The following is a 25,249-nucleotide window of genomic DNA, read 5'->3' as shown; positions in this document are numbered from 1 at the left end:
GCCCTTGTTACTTCCCGGTTGGACTATTGTAATGCTCTCTACATGGGGCTCCCCTTGAAGAGCACTCGGAAGCTCCAGCTGGTCCAGAATGCGGCCGCGCGGGGTGGTTATGGGCGCAACCCGTTATGCCCATGTGACACCCCTCCTGCGCGAGCTGCACTGGCTCCCGGTGGTCTTCCGGGTGCGATTCAAGGTGTTGGTTACCACCTTTAAAGCGCTCCATGGCATAGGACCCGGGTACCTCCGAGACCGTCTTCTGCCACCAATAGCCTCCCACCGACCAGTTCGTTCCCACAGAGAGGGTCTCCTCAGGGTGCCGTCAGCCAAGTTATGTCGGCTGGCGACGCCCAGGGGGAGGGCCTTCTCTGTGGGAGCCCCAGCCCTGTGGAATGAACTGCCCCCGGAAATTCGTAAGATATCTGACCTCCGGGTGTTTCGCTGCGCATTGAAGACCCTGTTGTTCCGCCAGGCCGGACTATCAATGCAATAGTTTTAAATTGGGGTATTTAAATTTATTGGGGTTTTAAATTTGAGCCATTTATTTAATTATTTTAAATTTTATATCATTGTTTTGTTTGTGTTTTTAAATAGGCTGTACACCGCCCTGAGTCCTTCGGGAGAAGGGCGGTATAGAAATAAAATTATTATTATTATTATTATTATTATTACCACCACACTGCCTTTTAACACTGATCAGCTGTAGGGTGGCCCTTTGAAGCCCCACGGCAAGAGTTTAAACAGTTTTTTTCCTTCTAGCCGATCAGTTGGGACTCGGGAGGCAGCAATAGATTGGGGGTGGGGCCAAATAAAAGGTAAGAATAACGTGGGGGGTCGGGGGGGCAGTTCCCGAAAAAGAGAACCGTTCGGTGATGTCATATCATCACCGCTACCGGCTCGGCCGAACCGAGCCGAACCGGGGGAACCCACCATTGCTCTGGATCATATTACCAAGGGAGCCTCATTTCCCCAATCCTACCACCACTTCCTAATGATTTCTCTACTCTGGATGAGGTTCTGCACTAAACCTTATTTGTGTGTGTCTGTGAAACGACACCCGTTGAAATTTGAAATCCTCCTTCAACTGGGTAATGTATCAAGGTCCTGCCACGATTCTTTCCTCTCCAGCTATGTACATAATCGGCATTTGACTAATAACCAGGGGACTGGTAGCATCTTTTCCAACTCACAAAAACTCACCGAATGTCTTTTCATAAACGTGGAAGCTAGCAAAAGTGCTGGAGGACTCGTCCTGATTCTCCTAGCATGCCAGCACGGGTAGTCCTCGACTTCTAACAGTACATTTCATGACCGTTCAAAGTTACAACGGCACTGAAAAAAGGGACTTACGGACGTTATTTCACACTTTACGACCGCTGCAGCATCCCCGTGGTCACGCGATCAAAATTCAGACGTGTGGCAACTAGTTCAGGTTTATGACGGTTGCAGTGTCCCTGGGGTCACGCGATCACCCTTTTGCGACCTTCCAGCAAGCCAAATCAATGGGAAAGCCAGATTCACTTAACAACGATGTTATTAACTTAACAACTGCAGCGATTCCCTTAACAACCGTAGCAAGGAATGTCATAAAATGGGGCAAAATTCACTTAACGAATGTTGTTTTGGCTAGCAACAGAAATGCCGCAGCTCAATTGTAAGCGGACTACCTGTATTTTTGCTGCCACTGTGGAGTGATGCTGCTCCCTGCAGGTCATTGAGAATGAAAACACACAAGGCATTTTTTTTTCAAGAGGCAACGGGACTTTCAGGTTTTTCTTTGAAGACATTTCGCTTCTCATCCAAGAAGCTTCTTCAGCTCTGTCTGTCTCCAATCTACAACACAACAATCTCCAATCTCCAAAGAGGCCATTTATGTCAAAACTGAACAGCCTCTCTCGACAGAAGAGGAGAGATATGACATCATCTATCTCCAGTCTACAACACAGTCCTTTCGGCAGTTCCAAGAAGGCTCCGCATCAGTGGTGAGTTTCAAATGTTTTTACTACCGGTTCTGTGGGTGTGGCTTGGTGGGTGTGGCATGGCTTGGTGGGCGTGGCTTGGTGGGCATGGCAGGGGAAGGATACTGTAAAATCTCCATTCCCTCCCTACTCCAGGGGAAGGATACTGTAAAATCTCCATTCCAGGGGAAGGATACTGTAAAATCCCCATTCCCTCCCCACTGCAGGGAAGTATACTGTAAAATCTCCATTCCCTCCCCACTCCAGGGGAAGGATACTGTAAAATCTCCATTCCAGGAGAAGGATACTGTAAAATCTACATTCTCTCCCCACTCCGGAGGAAGGATATTGCAAAATCTTCATTTCCTCCCGATCAGCTGGGACTAGATGGGGGCAGGGCCAGTCAGAGGCGATATTTACCGGTTGTCCGAACTACTCAAAATTTCCGCTACTGGTTCTCCAGAACTGGTCAGAACCAGTGGTGGGTTCCTCCCGGTTTGGTCCGGTTCGGCCGAGCTGGTAGCGGTGACGATATGACGTCACCGAACCAGTTCTCCTCCCCCCCGCCCTCCCACCCCGTCCCCCCCATGTTATTCTTACCTTTTATTTGGTCCCACCCCCAATCTATTGCTGCCTCCTGAGTCCCAGCTGATGACTAGAGGGAAAAAAACTGTTTAAACTCTTGCTGCGGGGCTTCAAAGGGCCGTCCTACAGCTGATCAGTGTTAAAAGCAAACAAATGAGTCGGGTTGTAAGTGCGAGGACTGGTCGTAAGTGCAAGGACCTTCCAGAAATGACTCTGACCAGCTAGCCATGCCCACCTAGTCACATGACCTCCAAGCCACACCCACAAAATAAGCCACGCCCACAGAACCAGTAGTAAAAAAATTTAGAACCCACCCCTGGTCAGAACCTGCTGAAACCCACCTCCGCTCCACACCCATTTTCACTACTCAGGTGACCCTGAGGACACAGATAAACCTCCAGGTGATCTCAACGACTCTCTAAAAAGGATGCAAATGACCAGCTGTCTGCAAGGAGTATAAATCCTTCCCTTCCCCACCATCCCAGTCAGAGCTGAAGAAGCTTCTTGGAGGAGAAGCGAAATGTCTTCAAAGAAAACCCCTGAAAAACCAGTTGCCTCTTGTAAAAAAAGCATCTTTGGGAGAACAATGACCTGGATGACTGAGAATCTCCATAGACATAAGGCCTTCAATCTTTTGGGAATTGGGGACCAGTTCCGTGGAAAGAGATTTTTCCACGGACCGGAGGGGGCGTGTTTTGTGTGATGCCTGTATCCTACGGATGGGTCTTTGCTTGCTTGCGCGGACCGGTTTCCGGCATGCCGCGGACCAGTGCCAATCCACGGACCGCGGATTGGGGACCCCTGCCATTAAGGAGTCTTACCTCTATTACTAGTATCCTTCTCATCTTTTCTACTACCTCCTCTGGGGCAAAACTCACTTAACGAATGTCTCACTTCACAACATACCGTGTTTCCCCGAAAATAAGACCCTGTCTTATATTTTTTTTGAACCCTGAAATAAGCGCTTGGCCTTATTGCCATGCGCTCAAAAGCCCGATTGGGCTTATTATCAGGGGATGTCTTATTTTGGGGAAAACAGGGTACGTTGTGGTCGTAAATCGAGGACTACCTGGATTACTCCTTCTCATCTTGTCTACTACCTCTTCTTATTGGCATCGTTATTATGATTATTAATACTCTTGTTGCTTTGCATGCATATACTGAGAACTTCTGCACCAGAGACAAAGTTCCTTGTGGGTCTAATCATGCTCGGCCAAATAAAGTATTCTAGAAGTTTGGGAAATGCTCAAGATCAGGTGGGATTTTGTGGGACTTTCTTCCTTTTCTGACCTGACGCTGAACTTGTCCTTCACACTCCATCTGCAAGGACCGGACGATGGAGTCCAAGCGCTGCAGCTCCATGTTTTTGTTGTCCAGCTCTCTCCGCAGATTGTCGATGGTGATGCTGCTCCCCGTGTCTCGATCCCAGAGCCTCTTATTCTGCTCCTTTTCCAGATTCAGTTCTACGTCTTTCTTGTGGAGTTCAGCCTACAAGGCAAGGCAACCCGTTAACCAAAGCTTCATCGTTTCTGAACGTTGAGGAAAAAAATTTAAAACCCTTAAAAACAAAGCCTGAAAGATGTACAGGTAGTCCTCGACGTACGACCCCAATTGAGCCTCACATTTCTGTTGGCTAAATGAGACATTTGTTAAGTGAGTTTTGTCCCAGTTTACAACAGTTGTTAAGTGAATCTGCCATTGTTAAATTAGGCACATGGTTGTTAAGTGAATCTGCTGTTGTTAAGTCCCAAAGGTGCTTTTCTCAACAGGCAACTGGACTTTTTGGTGTTTTCTTTGAAGACGTTTCGCTTCTCATCCAAGAAACTTCTTCAGCTCTGATTGAGAGAAGAAAAAGCTGAAGGAACTTCTTGGATGAGAAGCAAAATGTCTTCAAAGAAAAATCAGAAAGTCCAGTTCAGTGGTGAAATCCAAATTTTTTTTACTACCGGATCTGTGGGAGTGGCTTGGTGGATGTGGTGTGGTGTGGCTTGGTAGGCGTGGCAGGGGAAGGATACTGCAAAATCTCCATTCCCACCCCACTCCAGGGGAAGGATACTGCAAAATCCCCATTCCTTCCCCACTCTGGGGCCAGCCAGAAGTGGTATTTGCAGATTCTCCAGACTACTTAAAATTTCCGCTACTGGTTCTCCAGAACCTGTCAGAACCTGCTGGATTTCACCCCCTGGTCCAGTTGCCTCTTGAAAAAAGAAAGCACTTTTGGGACAACCATGACCTGGAGGACTGAGAATCTCCATAGACATCTGCCGTTGTTAAATTAGTCACACGGTTGTTAAGTGAATCCGGCTTCCCCATTGACTTTGCTTGTCAGAACGTCGCAAAAAAACCCTGATCACATGAGTCCGGGACACTGCAACTGTCATAAATATTAATCCGTTGCCAAGTGGCTGAATTTTGATCACGTGTCTATGGGGACGCTGCAACGGTCTTAACTGAAAAACGGTCACGAGTCACTTTTTTCCAGCACCGTCGTAACTGCAATTGGTCACTGAATGAAATGTCGTTAAGCAGAGGGCTACCTGTAATCCAGGAGCAGCCGATCCTAAACAAACTAAACATTTTCCACGCTCAAGTTAAGCTCGGTAAAATGAAATAAAGCTCAAAGGAAAAATTAGTACGATTTACAATCTACCGGTACTTAAGCAAAATATCTGCCTCGTCTGGGAGGCAGAAATTGTTTAGCTGGTAACTCCAGAAACATGGGGGTTTCTTGGGACAAGATCCAAAATGCCTTTTTTCTCCCGAGGGTCCTCCTCTTATCTCCAAAATGATGGTTCTGAAGCGATAAGCTCAGTGTGAGATTGGATTGAACGGCATCGCTTAAATTTTTATGCCTTTTTCCGTAGTGAAAATAACAATAAACAATGGTTAGCAGCAAAAAAAAGTGAGAAAAGACGTTTTCAAGCAGGAAAAATGCAAAAGATGTAAAGAGAACAGGTTCCTTTCTCTCTTGCTGCTCATCTCTTTTACCATCTTCCTTTTTCAGGTCCCGAATCGAGCTTCTGCTTCAGACTGCTGACCTTCCTTCCTTCCTTCCTTCCTTCCTTCCTTCCTTCCTTCCTTCCTTCCTTCCTTCCTTTCTCTTTCTCTCTCTTCCTTCCTTTTTCTTTCTTTCCTTTCTTGTTTTTTTTTTTACAGATTAACAGAGTTGGAAGGGATCTTGTAGGTCATCTAGTCCCTCCCTCCCTCCCTCCCTCCCTTCCTTCCCTCCCTCCCTCCCTCCCTCTCTCTCTGATGGATTGAATACAGCTAAATCCTTGTCCCAAAATCACTTTATAAACTTGAAATATTCTCAATATTTCTCTCATTGGACCTGATAGTGTTTTTTAATCCTTTTAACTGTGTTAGAAGATATGCTCCCAACATTGAACAACTAACACCAAATAAGATTTATTTAACAACAGCCTCTATAGAGATAAGTAAAGTAGTTAAGTAGCTACATTGTACCAAAGACTTGCCTTTGGTGAGATGGGCAGCATACAAGTTTGATAAAAGAATAAAAATAAAAGAATAATGAAGAACATGTACTCCATGCATGCATGCCAGGGAAGAAAGGCAGAAGGAAGCAACTCTAGATTCGTAATCTCTTAGGCCAGGGGTGGGCAATTGTGGCTCTTTTACAACCTGTGGACTTCAACTCCCAGCTATCTCAGGAATTCTGGGAGTTGAAGTCCACAGGTTGTAAAAGAGCCACAATTGCCCACCTTGTCTTAGGCCACAAGCATAGAGTTGTTGCCAGGTGTCCACTATTTGAGCGGACAGTCCGCTTTTTTCACATTATGTTCACTATTTTTTTTTTCCACAAAATAGTGGACATTTTTTTTATTCAAAAGCTTTATGATGAAATGGTACGTAATCTAAAGCTGTACAGTCTAAGAGAATAAGGATAGGAGAATCGCGCTTTGTCTTTTTTTTTCATAAATTAGAATGAGACAAAGATCGAATATCCATTGAACTCGATTCTCCGAAAAAATTAATGATGAGATTAAAATAAAAATATATTATAAAATTATGTACAGTCAGTTCACATTTTAAAAATGTATTGTAGCTTGTATCGATTGACCTAAAATGGCGTCGAGTGATGAGAGTGACAGCGGCGAGATTTCGAATTCTTTAAAACGAAAGAGAGGAGTGTGCAAATACACCAAAGACTGGGAAGCTACTTTTGCATGGATTACCAACAACGAAACCGACAGAACAAATATGACGGCCTACTGTAAATTGTTTGTAAGAAAATATAAAATTTAATTGTAAATTTTTTTTTATTTTTTTACTACTTAACCTCCCCCACCCGCCCGCTTGTCCGCTATTTTTGGAAGCAGACCTGGCAACCCTACACAAGCAATGTGACAAAGGAAGGGGTAGGGATGGGATAAATTTGCAACTCTTTACTTACATCCCACTGACACTTAGTCAGTAGGCTGTGAGGGGCTCAAGAGTCAGTCTCAATGAAGTTGAAAGTATGCATGTATGGCATTATCATGAAGATGAGTTTGGTTTTCTACTGTAAGATCTAATGGCCTGAGCTCCTCATAAAGGCATGGAATTTGACCGACTTAGCTCAATTATGAACCCCGAGATTTGCAAAAGCCATTTTTCAATTGAAGCTGTGACCTGTGCCAGATTCCTACCAACAATTGCTGAACCTCATCATCTAAGTTTCCAGATTCGTGGCTGTATTGATCCCTTTCAATCTGAGCTTCAGTCATCTCAGAGTGAACCAGGTGCAGCTGCTTCTCCAGATCTTCTATCTAAAGCATTAATACAAAAACACACTCAGAAATGACCCTCGGAGGCGGCACAGAATGCAGGTTGCTAAGAATCTCAGTCTTTTTGGGTTGTTTTTTTTTACTTCACTTTTGTTGTGACTCCGTCCTCCGAGCCTATCTTATCGGAGGAAGAAGGCTCCGAACATGAAGGAGAGGAGACGGCCAGGCCTCCCTTCCAGGACCCTCCTCTCTGGCAATGCCTCAGGTGTCTCCTGAAGGAGAAGAGATTGGCCAGGAGCCAGGTGTTTCTGAGCTGTCGGATAGTGACAAAGAAACATTGTGGTTGGACCCACGCCAGCGTCGGAGAGACAAGCGGGCGCAGCAGAAAAGGAGGCGTGCCAGAGATTAAGTTGAGTCACTGGACCACACCCCACAGGCTATAATAGGGAGTGTGGTGGCCATTCAGACTCTGTGACGGACAAAGCTAATCTCTGGCGAGGCACTTTGCACCTTCGGACACAACACCTATTTGCTGTGGATTTAATTACAAACTGGATTATTCAAACTGTGTGTATTTTTGTCTGTGTTATCGGAGTAAAAGTTCTTGGCAGGCAGCCACGGAGTTGCTGCCAAGTTCCTTATCACTGACGTTGAGTGTTTGAAGAGTTTATTTAACCCTCGGCTGGCTGGTTGGGTGTGTGCGTGGTACGGGGACAGAACAACTTTGTAGCCTAGCTCAAGAAGGTGGCAACGCTTAACTGGGCTTTGTTGAGTTGAAAAAGCTAAGCCTGGCCAGATCTAGTTTAAGAGCTGGCTGGGAGACCACCAGGAAAAAATATCCTAGAAGGCAGCAGTGGCAAATTACTTCTGCATAGTTGTCCACATCCATGAAGACATCACAAATCAAGTACAACTTGGGAGTTTTTTAAACCTTCAAGCTATAGTTTTCATAATGTGTGGAATCATCTTCTGTTAACAACCCCATTATTCCTTGCGGGGTGGAGTCTAGGCAACTGAATGGAGCTAGCAGAGTGTTTCCTGGCCAGATGCCCTTCCTGTTGCCAATGCGGAGTTATATTCAGCAGATACATTTTCATCGTGCCCAGAGAGAGAAATATCTGCCTCTACCTAGGATCGAACTCACAATCTTCTGATTGTGAGGCGAGAGCTTCACCTCTAGGCCACCGCACCACTCAAATACACCTCTATACTGCGGTCTTTGATGTCTTTGATGTCGCTAAGCGAGACAGTGGTTAAGTGAATTTTGTCCCACTTTATGACCTTTCTCACCCCGGTTGTTAAGTGAATCGCTGCAGCTGTTACGTTGTATGGGGAATCCGGCTTCCCAATTGACTTTGCTTGCCGGAAGGTCACAAAAGGGGACGCTGCAACCGTCATAAATATGAGTCAGTTGCCAAGCGTCTGAATTTTGATCGTGTGACCAACGGGGATGCTTGCAACGGTCCTAAGTGTGAAAAACAGTCATAAGTCCCTTTTTTTCCAGAGTTGTCGTAACCTTGAACGGTCACTAAATGAATTGTTGTAAGTCGAGGACTACCTGTAGTCAGGAAATGAGCTGCGTTTACAATCGCCAAGGTCAATTTCGCCCAGATTGCAAAGGTCACCAACACTCTCACACTCACCTTATCCTGGGACAACCTCATGGCTTCCCGTAGCTCAGAGCGCAACTGAGAAATTGTGCCTTCCAGCTGACTGATTTGGCGCAAATACAAAGATTTCTGATTTTTGGCTTGTTCTCTGAGAATAAAGAGAGGAAATTAAACCCAAATGAGAATCTAAAATACTCAGGAGCAGACAGCGTAGTTATAAAGGTGAGAATGATGCTTGAAATCTAAGCAGACAATGAGACGTGACAAATCACTGCCAAAAATGCAGTTTTGCAGGTATCATCATCATCATCTTTTAACAATCCCATAATGCCTTGCGGGGTGGAGTCTGGGCAACTGAATGGAGCTAACAGTGTGTTTTACTGGCTGGATGCCCTTCCTGTTACCAATGCGGAGTTTTTGTTCAGCGGATATATTCTCAGTGTGCCCAGAGCAGGGGTGGGTTCTACTTACCTTCACTACCGGTTCGCATTGTGCCCACGAACCAGTAGTAAATGATGTGCATGCAGATCACATGATAGACGATCTGATGTCAGTGGGCGGAGCCTCCCGCCGGTTTTACTACCGGTTCATGCGAACCGGTCTGAACCAGGGGCAACCCACCACTGGCCCAGAGAGAGAAATATATCTGCCTCTACCTAGGATCAAACTCAGAGCCCCACATCTGGGCCACCGCACCACTCCTGCAGTTTTGCAGTCATCACAAATAAATATTAGATGTGCAATTTGAAGAGCCGGATAAATTTTGGGGGAGAGGGAGGTGGAAACAGGTTTGTCCATCCGTACAGGCCATTGTGCATTGTGTCTTCTCTGCCTCCAAGGGCCAGGGGCATGGGACAAAGCACCAGAAGGAAGGTTAGGTCACCGTGCTCTGCTAAAGGCTTTCTCTTTAATTCTTTGGCTGGAATTCCTGAAACAAGAGTTCCGGTGGACATTTTCATTTTCATTTTATTTAATTTGTATACCGCCCTACTCCTGAAGGACTCAGGGCGGTGAACAGGCACAGAATAAAACACATAGAATACAAAAATTAAGAGCAGAAGTAAAATCGAATTAAATCAATTTAGCCCAAGACAAATTTAAAACCCCAGGTTAAGAACAAATTAAAATTTACATTAAAATTTACATTAAAAAAGAATGGGAAAGGTTAGGCCAGGCCCGCCTGGTGAAATAAAAAGGTCTTAAAAGCGCGGCGGAAGGTGCGTAGATCCGGGATCCTCTGTATCTCCGGGGGGAGCTCATTCCAGATAGTAGGTGCCCCCACAGAGAAGGCTCTCCCCCTGGGGGCCGCCAGCCGACATTGTTTGGCCGACGGTACCCGGAGGAGTCCCTCTCTGTGAGAGCGTACCAGCTGGTGGGAGGCCGTTTGCGGCAGCAGGCGGTCCCGTAAATAACCAGGCCCTAAGCCATTGAGCGCTCTAAAGGTGGTAACCAAAACCTTGAAGCGCACCCGGAAGACCACCGGGAGCCAGTGCAGCTCGCGCAGGAGAGGTATTACATGGGAGCACCATGTTGCTCCCATAACCACCCGCGCGGCCGCACTCTGCGCCAGTTGGAGCCTCCGGGTGCTCCTGAAGGGGAACCCCATGTAGAGAGCGTTGCAGTAGTGGGTGTCAGCTGATGTCTATGGAGATTGTCAATCATCCAGGTCACGGTTATCCCGAAGGTGCTTTCCCCAAAAAGACAACTAGAGTTTCTTGCGGTTTTTTTGGCCTTTGAAAAAATGTTTGAAGGTGCTTCTTGGATGAGAAGCAAAAACGTTTTCAAATGGAAAAAAAAAAACCAACAAGAAAGTCCAGTTGCCTTTTGGAAAAAGCACCTTTGAGGCAGGGGTGGGCCGCTGGGGGTTCGGGAGAACCCCTAGCTAAGACTCTGTGCAGTTCGGAAAACCCCCAAATCCCAATCCTGGCTGGCCCTGCCCCACCCACCCCACCCTGCCCCTCCCAGGAGTCCCAAGTGGCCTGTTTTGGATGCAGGTAACTGCAGGGTGCGCGCGGAGGCTCGGGGAGGGCGAAAAATGGGTCTACCGGAAGTTCAGGAGGGCTGGGCCCGTTTCTGGCCTCCAGAGGGCCTCTGGAGCCTGGGGAGACTGTTTTTGTCCTCCCAGAGGCTTGAGGAAAGCCTCCAGAGACCGGGGAGGGCAAAAACGCACCACCCCACGCCGTGGTGCAGGATGCCGACTAGGCCACTTCCACCCTGGCCACGCCCACCCATCAACTGGGCAGAGAACCGCTTGCTAAAATTTTTGAAGCCCACCCCTGCTTTGGGGCATTTGCTTTAGATGTGCTGTCTGGGGAATTCTGGGAGTTGAAGTCCACAGGTCTTAAAGTGGCCGAGTTTCATGAAACTTTACTCGGGAACATTTGCTGGGACGCCCTTCAGAAGAGTATTACGTACTGAATGATTTCCATCTGGCTTTGAATATTGTTGGCGTGGCTGTGGGAAGCCTTCGCTGCCTCCCTCAATACTTCCAGATCCTGCTCATGTTCACCGATCAGCCTCTCAACACTGTTATTAAAAAAAAAAACACACACACACAATAAAGGAATAGCGATAAGGCATCCGTGGTCTAATGTGCCAATTACCTCTCATCAAGCATGTGCCCCGCCCCCCGCATATACGTATGTCCCTTACGCATGTGGGGGAGGGCCATGCATGCGCCCCCCGCACATGTGCCCCATCCCTTGCACCCCGTTTTGGCTTCCAGGTTGGTGCAGGAGGCTTTCCAGGCCCAAAAAGGGGGGGCCTGTGCCCTGATTTGGGCCTGGCAAGCCTCCTGCATCAACCTGCACCCCCCGCATGTGCCCCCCACATGCATGCGTGGCAGAGACCTAAAGACCAACTGGCCGGCGGAAGGTGGTGGAACTGGGATGGGGTGACAGCTGGCATGCCTGCAGAGAGGGCTCTGCGTGCCACCTGTGGCACTTGTGCCATTGGTTCGCCATCACGGTTCTAAACTCATGATTGCGAACCTATGGCACGCATGCCAGAGGTTGCACGCGGAGCCCTCTCTGTGGGCACGCGCACCGTCACCAGCTGCTCTTCTGGTTTCCAGCACGTACATGCTCGCCAGCCAGTTGGTCTTTATAGGTGCCGGAGCATTGGAAAACGGCCTGAAAATGCCCCCCAAAATGGTCAAAAAAGTCATGTGTGCGCCAGCCAGCTGGTCTTCGAGTTTCTGGTGCTCTGGCATGTGCGAAAACCAGCTGGCTGACGTGCATAAATCCCAGCCAGCTGAGATTCTGGCGCTCCGGCACACACACATGCACATGCATGCACGCCAGTGGTGGCTTTGCGTGCGATCGGCTTCGCGCAAACGTGTTGAATTTCAGTACAGCTGAGGCATGGCAATCCGCTCTGCTGTGCCTTACAGCTGGGCTAAAAATGAAGGAATACAGGTAAGTATATCGCGGGGGTGGGCCCAGCTGATGGTTGGAGCGAACCGGTTTGCTCTCACATCAAGATTTCCGCTACCGGCTCTCCCAAACTGGGGAGAACCGGTAGCAACCCATCACTGATGCACGTACGTTCTGGTTTACACACTTGGTGCCGAAAAGTTTCGCCATCACTGTTCTAAACTCTTCCTTCTTCTTTTCTCTTGTAACAATGAATGGCTGATGTACGTGCCTTCACTAGAATAATTATTCGGAAGCAGTATTTTTAGGGAAACCTCTGGTTCTTAATTTTATTAAGCAACCTAGGAACTGAGCATCTTTTACGACACACTTCCACTGATACCCCTTTATTTTCGATGAACTTCTTCATTTTTTATGGGGGTTAGATTGGCTTCTATGAGACCTTTCTCAGGAGCAGTGCTGAACTTTTTCAAGACCCGTTCCTTCAGGTTTTTTTCTAATGATCCTCCCACCAACAATTTTTTTTTTTAAAAAAACATTTTAAATTTCATGCTGCTTTTGTTAACAATGGATTAAAACCTCTTCTAGCCATAAATCAACTTTCTGTGTTTCTGTTTTTCTCTGTTTTGTAAAGCTTTAACTTTTTTTGTTTTAGTCTGCTTTGACCTACTGCATCAGATTTCATTTCTCTCTCTCTGTGTGTGTGAAACATTTTGTTTCTCCTAATACAGGTTCTCAACTTACAACCGTTCCTTTAGTGACCCTTTGAAGTTACAACGGCATTGAAAAAAGGGATGAATGATCAGTCCTTGCACTTATGACCATGGCAGCACCCCCACGGTCATATAATCAAAATTTGGACGCTCGGCAACTGGCACGTATTTATGACAGCTGCACTGTCCCAGGGTCACGTGATCCCTTTTTGTGACCTTCCCATCCAGCTTCTGACAAGCAGAGTCAATGGAGGAGGTTAAGTTTGCTTAATGACAGTGGGGCCAACTGCAGTGATTCACTTAACAACCATGGGGAAAAAAGATTACAAAATCAGGCACAGTGTGATGACCTGGGGCATGGCACAAAGGCAACACAGCCAGAGAACTGTTATGAGTTCCTTTATTGGCACCAACTTTGCCCCCAACGTCCCGTTTACACTCCTGCCTGGAGAAAAGCTCTCCCACAAACCTGCAGCAGCTTCTGGCTGCAGATACTCCAGTCCAAATGCTGTAAGCAGAATGACTGCAAGTCAATCACTCCAGCAAGGCAAGATAAGGAGTCCCAAAAGCAAAGAATTCACGGTAATAATTCCAGCAAGACAAGATAAGCACACAGAAGCACGGCACTAATTCAAACAGTCAGGAGGAATGCCAGGAATGCAGGCCACAACTCTCGACACTAGATGAATTCAGCATTTCTTCCCGACAAACGCCCCTCCCAACTGCCCCTCCTTTAAACTCCATCCCCAGGTGTGCCTTGTGAAGGGAATCAGGGCCCTTTCCTTCCTCGTAAGCCACGCAACCCAAGTTGCTCTCTTTTGCATTCTTCCCTGCATGCCCTAGGATGAGGTGGGGGTGGGCCTTGGTCTTCATCTGAACCCCCTCTCCCTTGTTCTACCTCTCCTCTGCTCTGCCCAGCCTGGCTTTGACCTTCTCCAGTTTCCTCCACAGCCAACGGAGCCAACTCTCCCGCTCTCTGTCAGCTGTCCGTCTTCCATCTCAGATTCAGACTCCGACGGGGGCATGACACACAGCGCATTTAATAACTTAATCACTTTCTTGGAAATGGAACTTCTGCACCCCATTGTGGTTGTAAGTCAAGGACTATCTGTAATCTGCTGTGGGAACTTTCTTGATGAGTGACATGAAAATAATCTAAAATAATGTTTAAAATGAAGGAACCGGAAACGGCGTACCTGTCCTGATGTTGCTGAAGCAAAATTTCGGTTTTCGACTGTGATTCTCTTTGCATCATATCTATTTGGTCTTCCAGCTGATAAAATGTCACAAATTATGGTTAATTAAAAATTATTCTAATGCAAGGAACTATATAGTGCAAACAACAAAGAAGTTTCCTCAGTAGTCAGAGCACTGTGGCCATTTCTAAAACATGGTGCTAAGACAAATAAAAGGAATAGCCTCAAGTTTGCTGAGTATCTATTTTTACACTTACATTGACGATAATCTTTAATCAATATTTACTTCATCCTACTGCCAGGTCTGATAACATGTTTTTAAGGAATTCCATCTACATTTCCATAAGATAGCATAAAACAGTCCCTTACTCCTGTTTTCTCTGACTACACGTGGTCCTCGGTTTACAACAGTTCATTTAGTGACTGTTCGAAGTTACAACGGCACTGAAAAAAGTGACTTAGGACCATTTTTCACACTTATGACTATTGCGGCATCCCTATGGTGATGTGATCAAAATTCAGATGCTTGGAAACTGACTCATATTTAAGACCGTTGTAGCGTCACAAGGTTATCTGGTCCCCTTTTGCGACCTTCTGACAAGCAAAGTCAATGGGATAAACCAGATTCATTTAACAACCGTGGTTCCTAACTTAACAACTGCAAGTGGCAAACAGGGCAAAATTCACTTAACAACTGTCTCGCTTAGGAGCAGAAATGTTGGGCTCAATCGTGGCCATAAGCTGAGAGCAGTTTCCCAGCAACAACGGTCATAAAATGGGACAAATTCACTTAACAACTGTTTCGCACAGCAACAATAATGTTGGGATCCGTTGCGGTCGTTAAGTCGAGGACTGCCTGTACGTTTCCAAATTTGGGGTGAAGATAAGCAACTTAAGAGGAAAAATCACGTACTGGGACAAACTTGGATTTCAAACGCAACACCTCTGCTTCGAAGTCCTGGAGAATCCTGGCGAAAGCAGTGGGCAGGTAGGATACGCGGACGCTGGCAATGCTTTCATATCCATAGGACTTCTGGTCTGGACCCCCTTCGTAGTGCAGGAGAAGACCGCGGAGCTGTTCGAATACGTCTTCATGGCCCTGGACCAACTTTTTCAAATAGTCAATCTGGCTACTGGATTCCTTCAGCATTTCCTCCTGAAGCAGGCTGGCCGTCTTCAACTCATCCACCGTGGCTCTCAGCCTGCTATTGTGACCTTCTTGCGAGTGAGATTCCTTTCGTCTATTGATCGGGAAAGGAAGAACCCAACCCCCCCCCCAAAAAAAGAGAAGAGAAACGAAGATGATTAGAGGGGCTGGAGGTTAAAACATACAAAGAACGTTGGAAGGAATTGGGTATGTCCAGGGGTAGGATTCAAAAACTTTAGCAACCGGTTCTCTGCCCGATTGCTGGGTGGGCGTGGCCATAGTGGGCGTGGCCTACTCAACCTCCTGCACCATGGCGGGTAGCTCTGGAGGCTTTCCTCAAGCCTCCGGGAGGGAAAAAAATGCCTTCCCCAGGCTCCGGAGGCCCTCCGGAGGCCCTCTGAGGCCAGAAACAGGCCCATTTCCAGAACTTCTGGGAGGCCCGTTTTTTGCCCTCCCCAGGCTCTGGAGGCTTCTTGCGAGCCTCCAGGAGTTCGAAAACAGACTCCCCCAGGCTCCGGAGGCCCTCCGGAGGCTAGAAACGGGCCTATTTCTGGAGTTCCGGTAGGCCCATTTTTCACCCTCCCAGAGCCTCCGCACGGGCGCTGCACTTACCTGGCATCCAAAATGGGCTGCGTGGAGACTCCTGGGAGGGGAGGGGCAGGGTGGCTGGGATCAGCCAGTCCTTGCAACTACCGGTTCGGTGAACCAGATGTAAAATTAGCATCTGGTTCACCCGAACTGGTCCAAACTGGCTGAATCCCACCCCTGGGTATGTCTAGTTGAATGAAAAGAAGGACCAGGGGCTCCGGCGGCTTTCCTCAAGCCTCCAGGAGGGCAAAAATGGCCTCCCCCTTCTGGAGGCCAGAAACAGGCCCGTTTCCAGACTTCCGGTACTTCCGGTAGGCCCATTTTTTGCCCTCCTCAGGCTCCGGAGACTTCGCTCAAGCCTCCAGGAGGGCGAAAACAGCCTCCCCCAGGCTCCGGAGGCTGTCAGAAGGCTGGAAACGGGCCCGTTTCTGGAGTTCTGGTAGGCCTGTTTTCGCCCTCCCAGAGCCTCCGCGCAGGCCCTGCATTTACCTGGCATCTAAAACGGGCTGTGTGGAGACTCCTGGGAGGGGAGGGGCAGGGTGGTCGGGGTCAACCAGTCCTTGCAACTACCGATTTGGCAGAACCAGTCCAAACCAGCTGAATTCCAACCCTGGTTCCCATAAGACATTGGTGCCCCCTCAAAGACAGCCCGAGCAGATGTCCCAGCATGGCCAGCTGGTTCCCATAACAAAATGAACTGATGGGATTGGTGGATGTAATGGACTATGGGTGATCTGTGGGGAAAAGGGGGAATGAATGGTATGCTTGCTTTTGCATGGGAAACCCAGAGCTGGTTTTGCTCCTTCTGTGCTAACGTGATTTGTTCAGTAAAGTTTGTATTCTTGGTAAAATAATGTCCCAGGAGTTTCTTTTTCTGGATTCGCCAACTGGACAGTTGACAGTGAGTTAGAAAGAAAGACTCAGCTGCCTTTGAAATCATTTCCCGCTTAAATCATTTTGGAGCCAACCCAGAAAAAAGTAATCGCCAAGAAAAATGGCGAACTTGCCAGGCTCAAGGTTGACTCAGCCTTCCATCCTTTCTAAGGTAGGTAAATTGAGGACCCAGTTGTGGGGGCAATAAGCTGACTTTGTTTAAATATACAAAAGGATGAAGGCTATTGCTGAGCACATTGTAAGCTGCCCTGAGTCTCCGGAGAAGGGCGGCATATAAATCATTTTTTAAAAAAAAAAAATGGACCTAGGATTGGTGACTCTGTTCGGTTCAGGCTATGAGGGGACTCACCTTAATTCACTAAGGGATTCTTTCTCTCTCATTGCGTTTTCCAGACTCGTCTGCAGCTCAATAATTGATTGCCGTAAAGCGAATTTCTGTTGCTCGTGTTGTTCTGTGTTCTACAGGAGATGAAATGAGGCAATTAAATAAATGCTGGGGGAATGGGGCAAACCGCAGAGACAGAAGCAGGGGAGAGATTTTCTGGAACACAGCAATGGAAAGAAAGCATTCCTTAGGAAACAAATTCACTTGGAGCTTTCCTGCTACAGGTAGTCCTCGACTTACAACCATTTGTTTAGTGACTGAAGTTACAATGGCACTGAAATAAGTGACATGACCTGTCAGACCTGCCACTACTTACCATATTTTTCATCGTATAAGATATACTCTCCCCCCACAAATGTAGGTGGAAATGTCTGTGCGTCTTATACAGCAAATGTTGCTGAAGCCCCGCCCACCCGCTGGCCCCCACCCTTTGGCTGTTTTCAGTCTCCGCATGCCCCGTTTTAGACCCGTTCCAGGCTGCTGGGATCGCCACAGCACTTTGCTGCCAATTGCTGCCTCCGCACTTCGTGTTTTCGGCCTCCTCATGCCCCATTTTTGGCCTCTGCGCATCATGTTTTTGGCCCATTCCAGGTGGCGGGGATCGGCAGTGGTGGCGGGGGAAATCCCAGCCACTTGGAATGGGCCAAAAATGCGACGCACGGAGGCAGCAGTCTGTGGCGATGTGCTGTGGTGATCTTGGCAGCCTGGAACAGGTCTAAAATGGAGCATGCAGAGGCTAAAAATGCAATGCGAGGAGGCCAAAAATGTGACACGGTGAGATGGCGATGGGCTGTGGCGATCCCCACAGCCTTGAACAGCTGATTGGCGGTATTCCAGAAGGCCGATCCAACCGCCAATCAGCTGCTCGTGCTGAATCAGGCTGCGATAACATGCTGAAGCTAACCAGGCTGTTTGCTGTTTGCTGCAAGGACGTTAGCCAGATGAATACTGATGGATGCTGGTCGGCAGAGGCAGAATTTTTTTTTTCTTGTTTTCCTCGCCAAAAACTAATGTGCATCTTATACTCCAGAGCATCTTATACTATGAAAAATAAGTAAATCTCTAAATAGAAATGATTCTTGGCTCCATTTCATGAGAAAGGTATAATGTATTAGAGATCATGTGTATTGCAATATTGCAAAGTCAAAACTGAGAATTGTGCAGCCAAATCCCTAAATTCTACTTTCCCCTCCCTTAATTACCTCTCATTGCCCACCCCCGTATCATCAATCAGGTCCCGGCAAGATATTTTCATAATGGTCAGTGCAGATCACTTCTGATGACGTCCAGGGTCAGTGGGCGGAGCCTCCTGCCAGTTTTACTACCGGTTCTTACGAACCGGTCCAAACCGGGGGCAACCCACCACTGCCTTGAGGCAACATCTTGAGAAGATACAGCCCTTACTTTCATTTCCCCAAGCATTCCCCACTTCTTTTCCTTCCCCACGTTTCATGGCAGTCTGTCACTACATGGCAACCAAGCACAGGCAAACATAAAGTGGCAGCTGACATGACCGTTTTTATACTTACGTTTTTTTTTCTAACCACCAAAAAAAAAAATCTATTAAAGAGGAAATATACTTTTTGTTTTAATTGGCAGACTGCAAAGCTATCCATCTTCGAGTTGCAGTTTCTCCCCACAATAGCAGAAGCGAAATAAAGAAGGCAGATTAAACATAGTATGGCCTAATTTATATGCAGCAGAATTCAGCTTTTCTTGGCCCAGATGTTAAACGGCAGTGACTTTTCTGTTTTTCCTGGTGTTTCCCCACCTTTTTATAACATATCGAGGTGGCGCAGTGGTTAGAGTGAAGTACTGCGGGCTACTTCAGCTGACTGCTAGCTGCAGTTCTGTCAGTTGTGGAAGACAATTTTCTTTTTTGCTTCTTAACTGCCACATATTTTGGCTGGGGAAGTTGGGAGGGGGTTGTTGCTGGAGCGGTAGAAAGTTAGTCATAACAACATTCGGTATTCAAGGACTTTTGCCTGCGTCTGATGGAGACTGCCTGAAGATTGTATCCAGTAGAGTGTGAAGAGTTGATTGGACAATGTGACGAACTTGTGGGTGTGGGGCACGGCTGTAAACTGTCAGCTGAGTGTGGAAAACCTGGAAGCTTTCAGATTCGGGTTTTTTTAGATGTGCCAACATGACATCTCTAATAAATTGGAACTTTAAGGAACCTCAGGCCTCAAAGCTTTATTTTGTTAGGGGTGTTCCTTGGAACCCTGCTGTCAGCACTTCAAGCTGCATTTACTCTAGTGCTGACATAAGAAGAAGAAGCGGAGGCATCTGGAAAGGGACGTTTGACTTTTCACCTACTTATTTTCCCTGGAGATAATATCCCCTAGGAGATGGGATGGGAGGGGGGAAATTCCTTTGAGCTGTAGCTGTAGATTAGGGGTAGAGTGACTGGGAAGATGGCCAATGAGTGCAGGGGAACGGAAAGGGAGGGTTTTGGGTCTGGAAGTCAGTGTTGGCTGCAATTGGAGTTGGGTTCAGAATGTCGTGCTTAATAAATGGGAGTTTTACTTCAAAGACTTTGTTTGAAATGCAATTTATTTGAGACGACCTCGAAACCTGACACCTGCACCCTGAGGTGATGCAGTGGTTAGAGTGCAGTACTGCAGGCTACTTCAGCTGACTGTTAGCTGCAGTTTGGCAGATTGAATCTCACTGGCTCAAAGTTGATTTAGCCTTCAATCCTTCCGAGGTGGGTAAAATGAGGACCCAGATTGTTGGGGGCAATAGGCTGACTCTGTAAACTGCTTAAAGCACTATGAAGCGGTATATAAGTCTAAGTGCTATTTCTATATAAACGTCCCAGCCTGGACAGTAACATCTGTTCTCTCTAGTTGCCTGAGAATATTCAGGTACAGGTAGTCCTCGACCTGTGACCACAACTGAGCCCAAAATTTCTATCCCTAAAAAGCAAGATGGTGGTTAAGTTAATTTTGCCCCATTTTACAACCTTCCTTGCCGCAGTTAAGTGAATCACTGACGTTAGTAACACGGTTGCTAAGTGAATCTGGCTTCCCCAATGACTTTGCTTGTCACAAGAGGTCACAAAGGGAAATCACATGACCCCACGACACTGCAACCATCATAAATACATGTCAGTTGTCAAGCGTCCGAATTTTGATCACAGGACCCTTGAGGATGTTGCGACCGTCGTAAGTGTGAAAACAGGTCTTAAGTGCCATGCTTTTCAGTGCCACTGTAACTTCAAACGGTCGCTAAACGAATGGTTGTAAATCGAGGACTACCCGTGCAGGTAACTGTACAGAGTCGCCCCAAAAGAGCTAGATGGGCAGCCTTATGAATTTAATAAACAAATAAAATTTTAAAAATGAAATAAAATTCAGGACAAACTTGATACTTACTTCACTTAGCTTCTTCTGCAAATCCCTCACTTGCTCTGCATATTCTTCCAGGATGGTCTCCACCTGCTCTTTTCCAGAAAAGATTACTGATTTTTTGGGACTCCCGCTCTCCGATTCATATCTGGAAGAAAGGGTCTTTGGAGGACTACTGTGTGAACTAGGAAAATTGTATGAGGTGCTGTCTAGGACCGTACTGCTGTGCTTGGTTGAACTTGACGATGGTTTTGGGCTGGCCATCGTGGGGACCCCTAAAACACACAGATGGACCAAGAATTTGACAGCAATTGAAGAAAACACAGAATAATATAATGGTGGGGGGGGGAAATGCAAACCTCTGTTAAATTCTCATTAGCTGATTTTATATTTTATCTTCTTAATTATTATTCTGTATGCCACACAGAGTCGCTCCAACGGTCAGATAGGCAGCATATAAATTTAATGAAGAAATGAAAAGAGCCTTGATAGTACAGTGGTTTAATGCACCCTGTTATTAACACAGCTGCCTGCAATTTCTGCTGGTTCAAATCTCTCCAAGGCTCAAGGTTGACTCAGCCTTCCAGCCTTTCTAAGGTAGGTGAAATGAGGACCCAGTTTGTGGGGGCAATAAGCTGACTTTGTATAAAATATACAAAAGGATGAAGGCTATTGCTTAATGCACTGTAAGCCACCCTGAGTCTCTGGAGAAGGGCGGCATATAAATCAAATTAAAAATAAATAAATAAATAAATAAATAAATAAAAGTGATTTGCTGACTTCTCCAATTGGTAGTCACAACCATGACACCTGATAAGATAGGGCTGTAATGCCAACCTATGGCGCGTGTGCCAGAGATGGCACGCAGCGCCCTCTCTGATGGCCCGCGAGCCGGCCCCCCAGTTAAGCTCCGCTGTGCATCCGTGCGTCATTAATTTAACAAGTGCAGCCATTCACTTAACAACTTTCATAAATCCAGCAGGTTCTGACAGGTTCTGGAGAACCAGTAAGGGAAACTTTGAGCAGTTTGGAGAACCGGCAAATACCACCTCTGGCTGGCCCCAGAGTGGGGTGGGAATGGAGATTTTGAAATACCCTTCCCCTGCCACGCCCACCAAGCCATGCAGAGGTGGGTTTCAGCAGGTTCTGACCAGTTCTGGAGAACCGGTAGCGGAAATTTTGAGTAGTTCAGAGAACCGGTAAATGCCACCTCTGACTTGCCCCACCCCCATCTATTCTCTGCCTCCTGAGTCCCAGCTGATCGGGGGGAAATGGGAATTTTGCAGTATCCTTCCCCTGGAGTGGGGTGGGAATGGATATTTTACAGTATCCTTCCCCTGGAGCGGGGTGGGAATGGAGATTTTACAGTACCCTTCTCCTACCACGCCCACCAAGCCACACCCACAGAACCGGTAGTAAAAAAATTTAAAACCCACCACTGAAGCCACGCCCACCAAGCCACGCCCACAGAACTGGTTGGATTTGGATTTGGATTTCACCCCTGGGCAAAACTCACTTAACAAATTTCTTGCTTGGCAACATCAAATCTGGGCTCAATTGTGATCATAAATTGAGGACTACCTGTATAAGCTCTGGTTCTGCTATGGCTCAGGACTGCTCAGCAAAATACCAAAACTTTGCTAGCAATCCAGTATATACTCTATGCATGCAGATAAAATAAGGTTGTACCTTCAAAACGATTGGGTTGCTTTAGGTGAGCCAGGTTTTGGCCACAGGAAATCTGATAATATTTTAGGTCCACCTGCAGAAAAAAACAGGCCAAGTATGATTTGCATACGTGCTAATTAAACATACCTATGATACTGGAAGGAGAGGACCTTCCTTCTCGACGTGCAGTGGATTCTGAAGATAATTTGGCTGCTTCTTCCTGGAGCTTCAAGGTTTCTTGTGTTTTTTTCTGTAAGGCTTGCCTGAACAATTAAATGGTAGATCGTAAATGGAATTGGTACTGGATTCTAGCACTGTGCATTCTTCAGAATTGATTTAAGTTATACTGGCACAGCACCTCTTTGCTCCTTATTAAAGCAACTGTGTCTTTTCCCCCCAAACTTCTACATAAGACTGGAAAAAAGAGTTGTGACTGTTTTGTGTTAAAGACACAGGTGCTTTAATGGTTTGGCTTATTAAAGCAACTACATCTTTTTTTAAAAAAAAATCTAAGAATGAATGTGGCTGCTTTAATCATCAACAGAGAGGTGCTATGTTCATGCAAATTCCAATTCTGAATGAATCCTTCTGAATAATTTCCAAAATGGGCACAGCCCTACTATATTGGTAACACATTTCCTAAAGGTAAAGTGAAAGTGAAAAGCATCAATGCCTTTAACGCTTAAAACATGTGCAGAGGTTTTGTATGGTTCAGAGAAATGCTAATAACACTTATTCAGAGAAAATATTTTATTATTATAATAATATCCCAATTGAAATGTCTGTAATAGTATAAAAGCGGGTACTACCTTAGCTCATTAATATTCTTACTCATTCTTCTAAAACCTGCAAAAAATAACAATTATTTTATTGCAACATTACAAATCAAGTTCATAAATGTTTTGACAAATCATGTCAGTAAAAAGACATTACAATACTTGTCGTTCACGGTATATTAGATTGTTGGGGGCAATATGCTGACTCTGTAAAACCGCTTAGAGACTATGAAGCGGTGTATAAGTCTAAATGCTATTGCTATTAACTAATGTCTCACTTAGCAACATAAATGTTGGGCTCAATTGTGGTCGTAAGTCGAGGATTACCTGTATAAGGAAATAGACAAGGGCTTCCCAGAAGAAGCCTAACCCTAACTCTATCCCCCAGGAACTAAGATCTGACACAAAAATTTAACTTGACTTAATTATAATTGGGTTTTTTGTTCCTGCTGGGGTGCAAATGGAAGTATACAGACTAAACCAAGGGGCCTCTAATCTTGGCAACTTTAAGACCTATGGACTTCAACTCCCAGAATTCTCCAGCTGGCCATGCTTGCTGAAGAATTCTGGGAGTTGAAGTCCACACCTCTTAAAGTTGTCACGGTTGAGAGGGATTGAACCAGAGAATTTCTTTCTCCAGGAAGGTTGAGTTTTTAAAGACATAGAGAGATGTTCAATCACTCAAGTCCCACTATAATCTAAAATATAGAGATATACAGACAACAAAAACACAGGTACCAGAATTTAGCACAGTCCCTGTATTTCTGCCAATCATTTGCATGGTTCCAAATGATTACAGACTTGGCATTTTCCATACATAGCAGAGGTGGGTTTCAGCAGGTTCTGACCAGTTCTGGAGAACCGGTAGCGGAAATTTTGAGTAGTTCGGAGAAATGCCTGACTATTTCTTGAGCGGCCATAAAACTAGCATATGTAGTTGAGTTAAGCATTCTGTTTTCTTCTGAAACTTTTCTTTTCTTGGATTTATCCATGGTTGGCCTACCGGGGGTTGAAAAGCTCAATAAATCGTATGCTGGCAGGTGTCGCATATTGGCGGTTGTGATGCATATTTTGAGTGACAGGAAGCCGCAGCAGCAGGGGTGAAATGACTGCAATGAAGTTCTTAGGGGCTCCTAAATCATACATTCTAATTTGCAGAGGGAGAAAATGGTTGTATTATATAATTAACATCTCTAAACATTAATTTTTGCCAGAACCAGAATAACTGCATATGAAAAGATCTTCTAAGTTATTTTAAACCACGAGCAGATCTGACCTGATCTAAGGTAACCTCGTAAATATAAAGTCATTTGGTTCAATCGTACGCTTATATAAGATGGATCTGAATTTTCCAATTGCATAAATACACACAATAGTCCTCAACTTACAACCAGGGGTGAAATGCTTCCGGTTCGGACTGGATTGCCCGATCCGGTAGTGATGGTGACGGGTGGTTCGGAGAACCGGTAGCAAAAATCCCTGACACACACACACACACACACACCATGCCCAGCTGAGCCGCGCGATCATCAGGGGCTTTTTTTTTTACTTTTAAAAGCATTTCAGGCAATTCAGCTGGGATCGTCAGAGCCTTTTAAAAACATTTTTTTACAACCTCTTCAGCTGAAGAAATGCTTTTAAAAAGTTAAAAAAAAGCCTCTGACGATCCCAGCTGAGCAGCGCGATCGTCAGAGGCTTTTTTTTTTTTTTACTTTTAAAAGCAATGCTATCAAGTCCTGGGAGCAACCTAGAAGATTTATCACAGAGATGAATCCCAGGGACTACAGGTAAATCTCAGAGATATGGGGGGTTATTTGTTTATTCATTAAATTTATTTGCCACCCATCTCATCTCAAGGCGGTTTACAATATTCAGGTCCAGATCCCCAAAATAAAGCGAATATTGTAACAATGTGAACCACAAAAAAATGTTGGAGCTTCCCAGTGCATATAAAAGTTATGTTTACCCTAGGCTCCAATTAATTAGCAATAGCAATAGCACTTAAGACTTATAAATCCCTCCATGGTGCTTTAGAGCACTCTCTGGGCGGTTTACAAAATCAGCATTTTGTCCCCGACAATCTGGCTCCTCACTTTACTGACCTCAGAAGGATGGGACAGCTGAGTCAACCTCGAGTCCCATCAGGATCGAACTCCTGACAGTGGGCAGAGTCCTGCATTCTAACCACTGCACCACCACGGCAATTAAGTGTGCTATCTAAAAAGACAATGTCAATCATTTTCATTTAACGACCCCATAATCCCTTGCAAGATGGAAT

The 25,249-nt window shown here is 46.0% G+C and overlaps 1 protein-coding gene across 1 annotated transcript in view; it reads right to left on the bottom strand.

Moving 5' to 3' along the window:
• The window catches only part of CCDC158 (coiled-coil domain containing 158), a 71,645-nt gene extending 48,615 nt beyond the window's left edge, over positions 1 to 23,030 (bottom strand). The window contains exons 1-10 of the mRNA XM_070948749.1: positions 23,005 to 23,030; positions 22,343 to 22,458; positions 20,555 to 20,802; positions 17,139 to 17,248; positions 15,074 to 15,401; positions 14,161 to 14,237; positions 11,293 to 11,403; positions 8,911 to 9,025; positions 7,190 to 7,309; positions 3,831 to 4,028 (exon numbers count right to left, since the gene is read on the bottom strand). Of these exons, the coding sequence (XP_070804850.1) occupies positions 3,831 to 4,028; positions 7,190 to 7,309; positions 8,911 to 9,025; positions 11,293 to 11,403; positions 14,161 to 14,237; positions 15,074 to 15,401; positions 17,139 to 17,248; positions 20,555 to 20,802; positions 22,343 to 22,458; positions 23,005 to 23,030 (1,449 nt within the window). The remainder of the gene's footprint in view (positions 1 to 3,830; positions 4,029 to 7,189; positions 7,310 to 8,910; positions 9,026 to 11,292; positions 11,404 to 14,160; positions 14,238 to 15,073; positions 15,402 to 17,138; positions 17,249 to 20,554; positions 20,803 to 22,342; positions 22,459 to 23,004) is intronic.
• Positions 23,031 to 25,249: the final 2,219 nt, after the last annotated feature.

Source organism: Pituophis catenifer, unplaced genomic scaffold, assembly GCF_029215685.1.
Source record: "Pituophis catenifer annectens isolate HBS135680 unplaced genomic scaffold, rPitCat1.0.hap2 SCAF_8, whole genome shotgun sequence".
Classification (NCBI taxonomy): Eukaryota; Metazoa; Chordata; class Lepidosauria; order Squamata; family Colubridae; genus Pituophis; species Pituophis catenifer.
This window is presented reverse-complemented; position numbering and strand designations above follow the sequence as displayed.